The 13,312-nt window shown below is 51.1% G+C and overlaps 5 protein-coding genes across 5 annotated transcripts; 2 read left to right on the top strand and 3 right to left on the bottom strand.

The window, feature by feature from the left end:
* Positions 1 to 56: 56 nt before the first annotated feature.
* On the bottom strand, positions 57 to 600 carry HOO65_010749 (uncharacterized protein; the record flags this gene model as incomplete). The annotated part of the gene is made up of 2 exons (XM_071006198.1): positions 57 to 283; positions 357 to 600. The coding sequence occupies 2 exons, from the start codon at positions 598 to 600 to the stop codon at positions 57 to 59; spliced, it is 471 nt and encodes a 156-aa protein (XP_070862571.1).
* Positions 601 to 2,434: 1,834 nt separating this feature from the next.
* HOO65_010748 (Protein SCD6) lies at positions 2,435 to 4,179 on the top strand (the record flags this gene model as incomplete). The annotated part of the gene is made up of 5 exons (XM_071005690.1): positions 2,435 to 2,451; positions 2,518 to 2,553; positions 2,632 to 2,866; positions 2,964 to 3,273; positions 3,356 to 4,179. The coding sequence occupies 5 exons, from the start codon at positions 2,435 to 2,437 to the stop codon at positions 4,177 to 4,179; spliced, it is 1,422 nt and encodes a 473-aa protein (XP_070862570.1).
* Positions 4,180 to 5,363: 1,184 nt separating this feature from the next.
* HOO65_010747 (Transcription initiation factor TFIID subunit 10) lies at positions 5,364 to 6,244 on the top strand (the record flags this gene model as incomplete). The annotated part of the gene is made up of 2 exons (XM_071006085.1): positions 5,364 to 5,717; positions 5,843 to 6,244. 2 exons carry the CDS (start codon positions 5,364 to 5,366, stop codon positions 6,242 to 6,244), a joined length of 756 nt encoding a protein of 251 aa, XP_070862569.1.
* A 629-nt stretch (positions 6,245 to 6,873) lies between these two features.
* On the bottom strand, positions 6,874 to 7,376 carry HOO65_010746 (mitochondrial 37S ribosomal protein uS19m; the record flags this gene model as incomplete). The annotated part of the gene is made up of 3 exons (XM_071006206.1): positions 6,874 to 7,057; positions 7,223 to 7,249; positions 7,348 to 7,376. The coding sequence occupies 3 exons, from the start codon at positions 7,374 to 7,376 to the stop codon at positions 6,874 to 6,876; spliced, it is 240 nt and encodes a 79-aa protein (XP_070862568.1).
* Positions 7,377 to 7,990: 614 nt separating this feature from the next.
* Positions 7,991 to 13,248, bottom strand: HOO65_010745 (RNA-directed DNA polymerase from mobile element jockey; the record flags this gene model as incomplete). Its single annotated transcript, XM_071005247.1, has 4 exons — positions 7,991 to 11,735; positions 11,906 to 11,959; positions 12,010 to 12,881; positions 12,934 to 13,248. 4 exons carry the CDS (start codon positions 13,246 to 13,248, stop codon positions 7,991 to 7,993), a joined length of 4,986 nt encoding a protein of 1,661 aa, XP_070862567.1.
* Positions 13,249 to 13,312: the final 64 nt, after the last annotated feature.

Here is a 13,312-nt window from a genome sequence, read left to right as displayed (position 1 = left end):
TCTACGTCGTACCTTCAAGAAAGGAAAAAGAAAACAAAGCATCTAGCTTGATTGGACTACAAGAAGAAACCAGCAATTCCTGCGCCCACAAGAGCAGAAATGATGGTGCTTCTAGACGGCACGATGCCGGCAACCCCGGCTGTTGATACCGAAGATGTAGCAGAAGATCCTGCGGAAGATCCAGAAGCATTTGCAGCGTCAAGAGTAGTCGCAGAACTTGCCGTAGAATCGGTGGCAATGGGGTTGGCAGTATTTGTAGGAGATCCAAATGGAGACATGCTCGCTATAGTATGGGTTAGTTATACAGTGGGTAGGATTAGGATTAGAGTAGAGAAGCTATGGCCGTTCTAACATACCAACAGTGTAATTTCTCTTTTCGCAGTCGGATACATAGGCGTCATAGGCATCCTGGGCATCAGCTTCACTGGCGCACGACTCGGTGATGTTTCCTAGCATGTTATTTTGATACTCGGTACACACAAGATCCAAGTTAGAGGGTTCTGGCTGCTTGGCAACGGCGAGGAGCAGACAGGTCGGCGAGCTGGCTACGGCAATGTTTGCAAGAGCTAAAAAGCTGGAGATGGTGTAGGACAGCTGCATGTTGGCGTATGTTGTTTGTTTGTAGGAGATGTAAGACCAGCAACAACGGAGAGGGGGCGGATTGTATGTGAGCAGGTAGACCAGACGACAGCTCAGACACAAAAGCAAAGAGGTAGGCCCGAAGAAAAAGAAGTAAACTGAAAAATGCGAGGATGGTAAAGACTATATAACAACGAAGTGAACGATAAACAATATTAAAAGCGAAGGAAAAGTTGGATGTGGCGTCCTGGCTACAAAGCTGAGGTAAAGAGCGACTGTAGTACAATATGACGAACACGAACAACAATCAAGTAACAAGAAGAAGAATAAGAAGACAGTCGAAGTCTCGTGGAAGGGCACATGAGCTTCTAGACTATCTATCACCACAAGACCAGCAGGGACTTGATGAGCCCATACCTCGAAAGCCAAGAAACAATTATGGCCAAGTTCCCACACTTGTCTTCTCTCTTCTCTAAATCTTGCTTCATAGCACACCAGTTTTGTGATCCTGTTGTCTTGGCAAGTCTGGGCGGCCATCTGGGCCGCCCCCATGTACTCTCACTTCATGGGTTAGGGCAAGGCCTGGTCATACATCTGCCCAAATACTGTCTAAACGCCAGTAGGCAAACACAGGCGTCGCCTGTGTTTGTATGTAGCCCTGGCTTTGGAAGCCATCGTGATGTTGAGATTATCGAGAATTTCGAACAGCAAAAGTCATGACCGCCTACATCTGTATGATGTCCGACTAGCTAATCTTGGAGTTGCCAAGATACTACGAGGACTTGGCCTTTGTGCTATGACGTACAGCTGATATGTAATGTACAATCCGGTGGCGGTTGGTCTGATGTTTAGCTGGTTGGCCAGCAATTCGGTTATAATCAAGTGCATCTAGCTAGAAAGCCAAGGCTAGGTCAATTCCCATCGGACATAAGAAAATATGGCTTGGCTTCTTTAGTACAGCACACGTGCCCTAACCCCTACAACTTGAATTAAAGGATCCTGTCTTGTCTTCTTGCCTATCTTTACCATAGTCCAGTGAAAGGACTCAGATGATTGATGAGACCAACCTTTCCTAGGCTTTTCTTGGAAAGTCTTTGGCCTGTCTGTTAAGGGGGGGCCAGAGCCACAGAAGAAACCATAAAGGGGAACAAAAATGTTAGAAAGTATGGTTCGCCCTATTTGCTGCCTTATTATTGCTCAAACCCCGGCTCGTCCGGATTCGAAGAAGCTTTTGAAATGAGACAGTATTGCACTTTTATCGGCGTTGGCATGCGGTAGTACGCTCTTGGCCTTCTGTGTTTCAAACCTTCATCAAAGTATCGTGGCTTGAGATGGGGCTTCATCTAAGGAGGATTGGAAAGATCTGGGCCTTCTAGGTCTCTGCGTTTTTGACTGCTAGTGTCTCTTTAGGGTTTGCAGGTATGGCTAACCTTGCTCCAACTCTTCGCGAGAAAAATGGGGACTCCCCTTGTTTTTTTTTCTCTAGGCTTCAACAAAAAATCCCGTTATCCCGTAGTTCACCCGAGTCTTAACCGTTTCAGCCTTGCAACACCCTGGTCATATTTTTGCAAGCTTCTCTTAACCCAAGATCTAAGTAATCGCTTCGCTTTGCTTCACCACATCCTCACCCGCTTGTTTACAACTTGTTTTTTGTTACTTCGCATCTTCTTCCATCTGTTTCCCGAGCCTTAAGAAATACCTCTCGACGCTTGCTCTAGTTAATACTCCTCTACGATTTTCTCCCCCCCCCTTTCCCCCTTCCTCCTCTCCCCATTCCCTGCCCTTGCGCTCAGCCTTCTCGCCCCTCCATCTGTTCTTAAGCTTTGTGTGGGCTTTCAAAACAAAATTTGTCGCGATGTCTGAATTTCTCGGGTAAGACCTGTTCTTCTTTTGGTCAATTGAACTCCCAATATTCAGATGCTAACTGCAATACCGCAGATCGCGTATTTCTCTCATCTCTAAGAGTAACATTCGGTATGTTTTCTCTCCCTCCTCATCCTAATTTGAGTAAGGCAACGTGTCTGACATTTGTCCTTTATTGTTGGGCTGTAGCTATGTAGGCACCCTGCACGAAATCAACTCCGAAGAGTCGACCGTATCCCTCGAAAATGTACAGTCGTTCGGTACCGAAGGTCGTGAGGGTGAAGGCCCTGCTGTGCCAGCTTCCGATCAAGTATATGAGTACATTGTCTTCCGTGGAAGCGATGTAAAGGACCTGCGTATTGATCAGCCCCCCGCTCCTCAGCCGCAGCCTCCCGCCGTGCCGAATGACCCCGCTATCCTTGGTGTGAGTAACATGGCTGCTTGCTTATAATTTCCTGTTAATGTGCTAGATAACTTCGTCTTTTGCAGAAACCATTGATTCATATACTGACTCTTTACAGGCTCGCCCTCGTCCTGATGCGCAAGGCCCTGCAAACCAAAGACCACCTCCTGCTGGCCCGCCAGGTCACCCTGGTGCTCCCGGATACGGCTACAACAACTTTTACGGCGCCCCTGGCTCTTGGGGCCGTGGTGGCCCGGTGCCTGGAGCAGGTGGCTATGGCGGCATGCACTACCCTCCTCACCCTAATGGATGGGGACCTGGTGGCCCTGGTGGCCCTGGAAACTTCCCCCCTGGCCCCGGTGGACCTCCTGCCCCTTGGGGAAATTATCCCTACCCCCCCCAACATGGCTGGCGGTCCCGGCGGCTCTGTGAATGGCCCGACCGATACTCAGGATCCTAAGCGCCAACAGCCTGCTAGCTCTTCTGATAGTAGCGGCCAACCTGCTCAAGCCCAGGACCAGAAGAATGTCGGGGCCAAAACCTCCCAGCAACTCCCCCGTACCGCCGAAGCCGATAGCAAGCCTGCCGGCCCTAAGTCTGAAGCCATCGAGAAGTCGACTCCTGCGGCTCCTCTCTCCAATGGTCAGGCACCTACTACCAAATTCCAACCGCCTGTCACTAAAAGCGAAGCTGCCTCGAAATCTCTCCCGCCTCCGACAGATGCCGCTATTAGTGATGCAACTGAAGCTGCAAAGGCTGCCGTGGCTCTGGCAATGGCTCGCCTCAACGCAGCCTCGGAACCTGTTGCCAACCCCATTGATAACCTCTCGAACCGTGTCAATGATATGCGCATCAATGCTGCTACTCGTGCCCCTCAGGCTCCTCGTGGTGGACGTAATCAAGGCGGACGTTCGAATCGCAAAGCTGATGTGCCTACGGAGGACTTTGACTTTGCATCGGCCAATGCCAAGTTTAAGAAGGACGACATCAAGCCTACAACTGAGCCTGCCGCCAATGAAGAAAAGGAAGTGGCAACCCCTAACGAGCCCACCACACCTGCTGGGCCTGTCTATAACAAGTCGACCTCCTTCTTTGATAACATTTCCAGCGAGGCCAAAGAACGTGCGGCAAATGGTGGCCACAAGCCTGGAGGTCGCGAATGGCGTGGTGAAGAGCAGCGGAAGAACATGGAGACGTTTGGCCAGGGAAGCGTTGATGGCGGATACCGCAACTACCGTGGTCGTGGTCGTGGAGGTTTCCGGGGCCGTGGTCGTGGAGGGCAAAACCGTGGCGGGTACCAGAACCGTCAGCCCCGGCCTCAGGTCGAGAACTAAACGGATGTTGTTCTTTCCTTTTGAGAACTACAACAGACATACTGACGTGTCGTAGGTTTCTTGACAAGAAAATTGACAGGAAACCCATATTCTATTGCTACCTCACCTCTATATCACTGTACCGAGCGACTATTGAAACACTAGTGTATTCTTTGTCACTCATCGCATCCTTTCTTGTGTTCAACTACTATCTCCCTCACACCAACTTGTCACTTCCTTTTTTGTTTCTCTAGGAATCGAATAAGCCCTCTGCTTCGCAAGCAATGGCTAATATCCGGGGTTCCTCGTTCTCCTCTACGTTTTCATACCTTTTCCTTTGATTTCTAAGGTCGGCCTTTCTTTTGTTGTCATTCTTCTTTTTCTCTTGTCATCCGCGGCCTTGGTTACTTAAAAAGTGTATCTCTGATAGGTTTATTCCAAAACCTCGAATCTGAGTGGGACAAAATTGCATACATGCATACCTTGTTTTTTTTTCTTTTTTTCGCTTTGCGTCTCTGGATTTTTTTCCTTCATGCTTATGCCTGGGGAGTCTGTTTACCTTGGTTCTTTGTTTTCTATGTTTGCGTGGAGTTGCCTGTGTATGTGTGGGTTGTCATTACGGAGTGTTGTTTTCCCTAGTGAGGACGGAAAATACGTGCAATTTTTTGCTGCGGAAAAGCATCATGGAAATGTTAGGTTGCACCTGGGCCATGGTAAGCTTTCCTGCTGTCGCAGTCTTTCCATGTTCCCTTTTCATAGTTTTTTTTTTCTTGAAGAAGGGCTTAGATCTGATGAACTCGATGGCTTCTATGGGCATCTAAATATTAAGTCGAAAAAGTCTTTCGTTTCTCTTCAACTCTGTCGTACACAGCTTACTCGAAACATATGGTTAAAGTACATACTTTTATGTGGGTCTATACGTAAGGCTTGGAGTTAAGCGGCACATGCTTAAATCTTCAGCCAAAGGAAGGTGTCTAGCATCCCTATCATCTAAATAATCATCAACAATCGTCTTCAAGATAGGACAAGTTTACGGACAGAATCCAAGCCGTCATATGCTATTCTATCGCCGTTCAACTACATACAATTTAAATACCCTCATCGACTAATCTCGGTCTCGATTGAACGATAAATAACTGCTTGTCGCCTTGTTTTGCGACGTACATATCCTACTAACTGGCACCACAACGCAAAACCCGTATACCATGCCTGTTCCTAAGCAAGAATCTCCCGCTCCTGTGTCTAGCGCTGCTGCGCCTACCGCGACTAACGCCGGTCCAGTCGTTACAGCACCCTCTAACACTGGAGTTCTGGCGGCCCCTTCGACAGTAGCAGCAATTGGCAGTACCGCCAACAATAACGTTGCAGTCATGGCTAATGGGACAGGCGCACCTGCTACTTCGGGCGATGAGGCAACAGCCAGTGAGGGGGCGGGTGCGGCTGCCATCGCGCCGACATTGGATGCATCGGAGGCGGTGATACCAGAGCCGCGACTGCCAACACGCAAGGACTCATCGCTGCGCGAGTTCTTGAGCAAGATGGATGATTATGCGCCGATCGTGAGTTTCGACACCCTGCTCTATCTGATATATATAGCATGACGCTAGCTAGAAAGATACCATTCAACACCGTCTATTCTTCAAAGTGTCCCTGCTAACTAAGATTCTCTGCTCTGCGCAACTAGATCCCCGACGCCGTGACAAACTATTACATGACGAAAGGCGGGCTCCCGCCCGCTCCGCAGACCGACCCACGGCTTGCCAAGCTGCTCGCCTTAGCAACGCAAAAGTTTATTGCTGATATTGCCGCCGACGCGTACCAGTACAGCCGTATCCGTGCTTCTAACACCACAAACAACCCAATGGCCAACCTAGGAGGTGGCGGCTTTCCTATGGCTGGCCAGGCTGCTGGTCAGCCTGGAGCCAAGGATCAGGGTAGAGGCGGGCCGCTGGGAATCCAGCGCCCTGGATATGGTGGTGGCGGCTCGGGCAGTGGGCAGAACCGTACGGTACTGACGATGGAGGACTTGGGTATGGCGGTTGCCGAGTACGGTGTGAATGTCAAGCGTAGCGAGTTTTACCGGTAAGCATAGGCTATATACGAAGGGCAGGACAGTTATAATGGTAGTGGATGTGAAGAGATGAAAGAAAGGCCTTTGCGGAATCGATAGGTTTTGCGTTTTGCTTGCTTGGTTTATTTGGGGTTGGGATAATCTTTCTTTGGCGTATTTGGATCTGGAATGCGATAGACATACGATAGTCTAGTTTATTGTTTCATCATTATAGTCATCTTACCAATTTTTGTCTGCCAACTGCGATATACATGTTTGTAGAACTGATAGTTGTAAACAAGGCGGTAATAAAAGCCGCTGTGATACACTATTGTCCCCAAAAAGATGTTCAATACAAACAAACGTGAAGTTTTCCTCCATGGCTTGCGAGTTCGCATTTCGGTCAACTTAGATTTAATCGCCCATCTCCTATTCATGGCACGTATGGTGGTGATACATATAACTAAAAGCGCATAGGATAGCGCAACACATACAAAGATCAACTCCATAGAAAAGCAAGCGCAACGTCCACGACACAATTCTCATTTTTTATCCCAGATGAAGGGCTTGCGGGTCCTACCAACAGCAAATTTTTCAGTCAGCTACCGATGCCATAACTTGGCCTTTCTCATGACAAGAACTAAATAACGGCGGGAAAGAACAACTCACGGTGAAAACTCGCCAAGTTTATGGCCCACCATCTCCTCGGTAATCAGGACGTCAATGTAGCTCTTGCCGTTGTGCACCTGAAACTTGAGCCCAACAAAGTTGGGGAGGATCGTCGCAGACCGCGCTTGCGTCTTGATTGGCGGTGCTTTCTGGCCCGGAGCTGGCCGCACAATGGGTAGGCTGGTGCAGAGTAAAGCGCAAGGTCAGCGAGAGTGGCTTGTTGTCATGTGATGTAGTTGTCGTTATAGCCATGATAATAGTGTGCGGTACCCATATCTGCAGTTGGTATTTCGCTATCTCTTTCTTGTGTGCATCGTTGCCGAATCTTTAGTGTTTGGGACTTACGGAACAATGTGTGGTCCTGTAAAAATACTAGTTAGTTGTCAAGCGTCACAAATAATCCCGATTCAAAACACAAATCCAAGGGATAAAGTATTGGATATCATGGCAACCTACCCTTCCAGACTGACCGCTTTAGCAGAACTCTTGACGGCTGCATTGTAGCGCTATAGCCAGATATATTTGGCTTTGTTGCTCAAACAAATTTGGCGATGGCTTCAACCAGTATGATGCTTCTAAAATGGCCTACATACAGCCTTATTCTTGGGTTCCACAATACGGATTGACCCGATGATTAACCGGGGCAGAGAGCAGCAAAAAGAGTGGGGCAAACCGGGATTGAACCAGTGACCTTTAGATAACAGAACCACCGAAGTTGCGCTTCAGTCTAACGCGCTCCCAACTGCGCCATTGCCCCGGGGATGGATCTCCGATGATGATGATGATGAATTTCAATTTATACTCTAGGGACTATCTGCGGCCCCACTTTGGGAGTCCGGAGCTCTTTCGAGGACCGTGTTTTCTGGCGCCTGTTTTTCTGTACCCCTTCCGCCCATGTCTGTGTGGTCCCGGGTCACGGCTCTGCCGTACCCGTAGGGGCCTCCACGGGACATTCCCCTGCTGCTAGGCGTGTCCGCCTCGCGTCAAAAACAAAACATAACGAAAGAAAAGGAAAGAAAAGAAAATTCAAAGAAACGAAAGATTCGTGGAGTCGAGATGTCGAGTCGTTGTCACTAATGCGAGTGTGACCCAACCTGCCTTTGGGGCCCCCGTCTATTGCCCTGTGTTTGCCATTAGTACTTTCCCCAGTGTGGTTCTGCCCTTTGTTGTCCTCAGGAGTTTGGTAACAAAGTTTTCCGACCACGGTTTTTTGGTCTTCTTGCATGTCCACTTGTGCGTCTCCTTCTTGTCCATGCCGCAGGCTGAACATTGTAGGGGGGCTGAGTGGTGTTTGAACCGTTGGTGGTACTCCTTAAAGTCGCCGTGTCCTGAGATTGCCGCCAGTATGGTCCCTAGAATTTTTCGAGGTTCTTTTGGGGTTCTGAACCTGTCTTTCCTAGGGAATTCTAGATGTTTTCGAAAAGGATGGTCTTCTATTCCTGCTCTGCTGTAGAACCACTTTCGAAGGTTTTCTTCCCCCGTCTCCCTTAGCCACCTCTTGGCTCTCGCCAGTGACATGCGGTAGTCTGTGGTTCGTGTCGCTGCCTCCTTCGCTTTTCTGTCCGCCAGCTCGTTGCCGGGGATATCCGAGTGTCCCGGTACCCAGATGCAGTGGAACCTGAGCCTAGGGAACGTTGCCTTCCAGTCTCGGATGAGCCACTTGGCCTCGTCTATCGTGTGTTGTGATGTTTTAATAGACTTGGCCTTCTTGTTCATCCGTCGGACGGCTGCCTGGTTGTCTGAGCATATCCATACCGTGTTCGTGCTTCTCAGCACTCGGTTTGGTATGTTGTATAGCCCCTTTCCAATTGCCTTTATCTCTGCGTCTGCTACCTCCGCCCATCTTCCGCAGGAGTATAGCCCCGAACAAACCACTTGCCTTCCGCTTTCAAGGGCCCAGCCTGCCCCCGTCCATCCGCTTGAGAGCTTGGAGCCGTCTGTGTATAGCCAGACGTCTTGGGGAGGCCTCGTTTCCTTGAAGGCAATGTGTTCTTGGGCCGCTTTGTCCTTGTCACCGCGGGTCACCATTGCCGCTGAGGGCGGTGGATCTGTTGGGTGAAATCTGTCTCCTATTTTGCCGTACTTTGGGGGGGGCTTCGGTAGCAGCCTTAGTAGTTTGGAGAACGATTTGTGCTTCTCTAGTCCGAATAGTGGGTGCGTTCTTTCCAGCGTGTGCCATCTGATGAGCTCCCGTGTGACTGCTGTGTGCAGAATCTGTTCTGGCGGCGGGACGCCTGCTTCCATGTGCAGGAGCGAGGACGGCGTTGTCTTGTATACCGGCAAGGCCGCGAGCAGAGCCCTTCTCAGGGGTTTTTCCATTCCTTCTGCTTTCCCAATGTTTCCGTGTTCTTCGGGTGTCCACCACGTTGCTGCCGCGTAGGTCATAGATGGTATCAGACACGTCTTCACCACCAGCACCATCTCGTTCGTTGGGGCACCGTGTTTACAGCCTTTGAGGATCCTGAGGTTGTGCGTGAGCCTTTCTATCTTGTTGGCCACGTGTTTTGCCTGCACATAGAAGCTCAGTTTTCTGTCGAAGTGTACCCCTAGCCATTTGAGAGCGCCATTTATGGGAGTTGCCTTTATTTTCGGGATGCCGGGAACTTCCAGGTCTGGGTTTTCGTCAGTCAGTTTCGTCGTCAGATGGAGAAGGCCAGTCTTGTTGTGATCCAGGGTGAGGCCGTTGTCCCCGCACCATTGCGTTGTCTGTCCCATGACTGTGCGCAGGGCTCTCAAATTCTGGTTCAGGGTCTGACCATCGACGATCCAGAGTCCGTCATCCATATACCCTCGCAGGTTTTGTTGCCACGGTTTGTATAGAGGTGCCATGAAGAGCATATACAGGATAGGGGAGATTGGAGACCCTTGCGGTAGGCTGCCCGAGGTTGGGCCGGGGGGTTCCGTGTCTCCGTCTAGAGATATCTGTGCTGTTCTGGCGTCCAGGAAGGACTGTACCCACTTGCAGAGATTGTTTGGCCATCTTTGTTCCATCAGTCGTGTGACCATCCTGTTCGGCAGGATGCCGTCGAAAGCTCCCTTGATGTCGAAGGTGAGGATTGTTGTGAACTTTCCTTTTGCCATGTTGCTGCGCGTCTGGGTTGATACCAGAAGTGTCAGGTCTGCGGCCGCTCTTCTGGGGAGGGCGCAGGCGTAGTTCGCGCCGAATATGCCTTTTTCCAGAGCTTCGATTGACAGCCTCCTCGCGATTATCCTTTCCAACGCCTTTGCCATGGTGGGGAGGAGTGATATCAGCCTGTAGGACGAGGGGTCTGTCTTGTCTCTCTTGCCACCTTTCGGGATTGCCACCATCTTCGCTTCTTTGAAGCAGGTCGGGTGGTAGCCAAGTGTTAGACAGAGGTTGAAGAGGTCGGTGATCAGGGCGCCCATTTCTTTCCAGCACCATGTCAGAATCTTGTTCTGGATGCCGTCTTTGCCTGGTGCTGTGTTCCTGGGTTTGAAAATCGCTTCCTTTGCCTCCTCCTGCGTGATCTCGCTCCACCTAGTCGGTCTTGCTTCGATCCTCGGCCGTTGTACGTCTTGCAGCCTATTGCCCAGGAGGTGCCGGTGTCTCAGTACTTGAATTTTTTCGGCTGGGGAGGTCCTCATCTGTCCACCAGAGTCTCTCAGCGCTGGCGATGTTGTCTTCTGTGGGTTTGCCACCCACTTAGCGGCTTTGTAGATCTTCTGTGGGGTGTCTAGTTTGCCGATGAGGTCTCTGTAGAAATTCCTCCCGGCTGTTTGGATGGCCGTTTTGAACTGCTTCCTAGCGTGGTCGTAGGCTTGTGCGGCAGAGGCTATCTCCGGACCTAGATCTGTCATTCCCTGTCTCTCCAGAAACTGGAGTGATTCGAGACTGGCCCTTTTCCGGCAGACTGCTATCTTCCCGTCACTGCATTCCTGGTTCCACCACTTGTATCCTGAGTGGGACACTTTTCTTGTCGGAGTGGCTGCCTCGAAGGCGGCGTGGATTGCCTTTGTAATTTCCTCAGCTGTTTCGTCCAGGTCTTTTGGCGTTAGATCGGGGCCTCTCGCTTCCAGGTTTCCCCGTATGGTCTCTGCAGCCTCGCGGCTGAGCTCTTGCAGTTTCTTGTGGTCAGTGTCTGCCAGATTTCTCGCTTCCGTCTTAGGTCTTGTCGTGGCTCTGGACTGTATGTCGATCATCTGTGGTCTGTGGTCGCTGCCGGCTTCAATGTCGCCGCCGCACTGGTATTTTGTCACCTTTCCCCAGCAGTCTGCAGACACTAGGGTTAGGTCTAATACGTTTCCTCTGTCGTGCGTTGGTTGTTGCCTGTCGTTTCTCAGCATGAACCTGTTTGTCTCCATCCAGTCCAGGAAATCTTCGGCCTCTGGTCTTGCGGTGAGGGCTCTTGGGTCCCATATTGGGTGGCGTAGGTTGAAATCTCCCAGTATCACCGTGTTCTTCAGCCTGCGCGGCAGGTGTTTTAACAGGTTTACTGCTTCATTTGTCCTCACGCTGTTGACCCTAGCGTTGTATACGCTGATGACCTGGAGGGTCGATCCTTCGATTTCTGCCGCAATTGTGCTTATGTCTGGGTGGGCCTCTATGACCGCTGTTGGGTATGTCTTGAACCGTGTACGTCTGTACACGTATGCTAGGGACCTTTTTCGGGTCGGCACGTTGGGGGTTCCGAACATCATTTGCGGGGTTTCCATCAGGGTGTACTGTGGGTGGGTGGTTGTCCTACCCTCTTCGTTGCAGGGGGGCTCTTGTACCAGTACTATATCCGCCCGCTTCCGGGCGGCTGCTTCCAGTGTTGCCTTCAAAACATCGGGGGCCCGACGTACATTTGCAGAGAGTATGCGTATTCCCTCTTTTCCGTAGTTGGCTTGGTTGGGCCTGTTTCGCATTAGTTACTTGGCTTACCTTCGCATCTATCTGCTGGGTGTTTGCCCCCGCAGATAGGACACTTTAGAGTGCAGTCGCACTCCTTGTCCGTGTGGTCTTTACACTTGACTGCTGCCGCGTGAGCCTCAGTCTTGTGCTCGGTTTCCCCGCAGTGTGCGCACCTAGGAGCGAAGCTGCATGTCTCGGTTCGGTGTCTTCTCCAGCACCGGGTGCACCTAGGGGGGGTAGTGGTTTGTAGTCCATTTTCTTGACTACGCGTTCGCACCCCAAGAGCTCGATCGTCTTCGGGGACTTCTCCGGGTTCAGGACCGCTACACGGATGCCTTGCATCTGTGCCTCGCCCTCATATTCTCTAAAATCCAGGATCTTCAGCTCTCCGCCAAAGGCTTCCTGGATGTCCTTCCGGACGTCTTCCAGAGTGGTCCGTCTGACCTCGCTGCCATTTTCGGATACATCGTGTATGTTGCGGGGAACATTTCTCACGATGTATTTTTCCCAGATTGTCTCTTTTTCGATCGTGGAGGCATCCAGGAAGTTTCTCATGATTTCTAGTGCGCCTTTTTCTATGGCGCCCGGGGCTTGGGTCATGGTCAGAGCGAAACCCGTATTTGTCGTTTTGGCGAGTTTCACAATTTCCTTGCCATCAAAGAGGGATTCGTTTACCTTGTTCTTCAGAACACCGGCGTTCACGTCCCTCCACTTCGATTCCGGGAAGAGCCTGACTAGCAGTCTGTTTCCCTGGGGGGGTTTCCGGCTGCGTTCCGGCTTATCCCTGGGCGTTGGGCGGACATCTACCACCTTTCCGCCCGATTTTGTTGCCGCCTTCTGGGCCCAGGTCTTCTGCGTGGCTTCCTGGGCTGCCTTATCGGGCCGCTTTGCCTTTGCCGCCCCTTTTGTGTTCTCCGGGGCCTTGGTGTTTGGTTCGTCCTTCTTCGTTTTTGCCTGGGGGATTCCTGGTAGCCCGTTTCCGGCCAGGACCATTCGTATTTCAGAGTCTACAAAGACTCTGAGCCGCGCGAACATTTGTTCGGTGCGCTTCCTTTTCTTCTCCTCCGCCGGCCTTTTTGCCAGCGCTTCCGCCGCCATGTCAATGGCTACGGTCACCTGTCTGATGGCGTCCATCTCTTCTTCCATTTCCTGCCTTTTTTTTTGCGAAGGCCTCTTCCAGTGCGGACGTGAAGCTGTCCACCTTCGCGTGTCTGCTGTCCGCCAGGCCTTTCTTCTCTGCCTGCTGGACCGCTTTTCCAGGGGGGGCCTGCTTTTGACTCTGGCCCGGTTCGGGGGTTTCCATGGTAGTGTTTTTCTCCTTTGTGGTTTGTGCTTCTGCGTTGCGAGGGGCTTTCGAGTTGAGAGGGGGTTTCTTGTTGGGGGGAGATATCGTGTCAGGAGGGGCTTCCGTGTCAGGAGGGGCTTCCGTGTTGGGGGGGGGGGGAGTTTCGGGCTCTTCGGTTGTCAAGTCCAGAATGACTTCTGCCTCATGGCTTTGGTCTATCTGGTCGACCATCTCGACGTCCGTCATGGCGTGGGACGGTTGTGCTTGTCTGTTCCGGTTCGTGTTGTTTGTGTTC

Source organism: Ceratocystis lukuohia, assembly GCF_044167205.1.
Source record: "Ceratocystis lukuohia strain C4212 chromosome Unknown Supercontig1_pilon, whole genome shotgun sequence".
Classification (NCBI taxonomy): Eukaryota; Fungi; Ascomycota; class Sordariomycetes; order Microascales; family Ceratocystidaceae; genus Ceratocystis; species Ceratocystis lukuohia.
The sequence above is the reverse complement of the archived record's forward strand: the minus strand, read 5'-3'. Positions and strand labels throughout refer to the sequence as shown.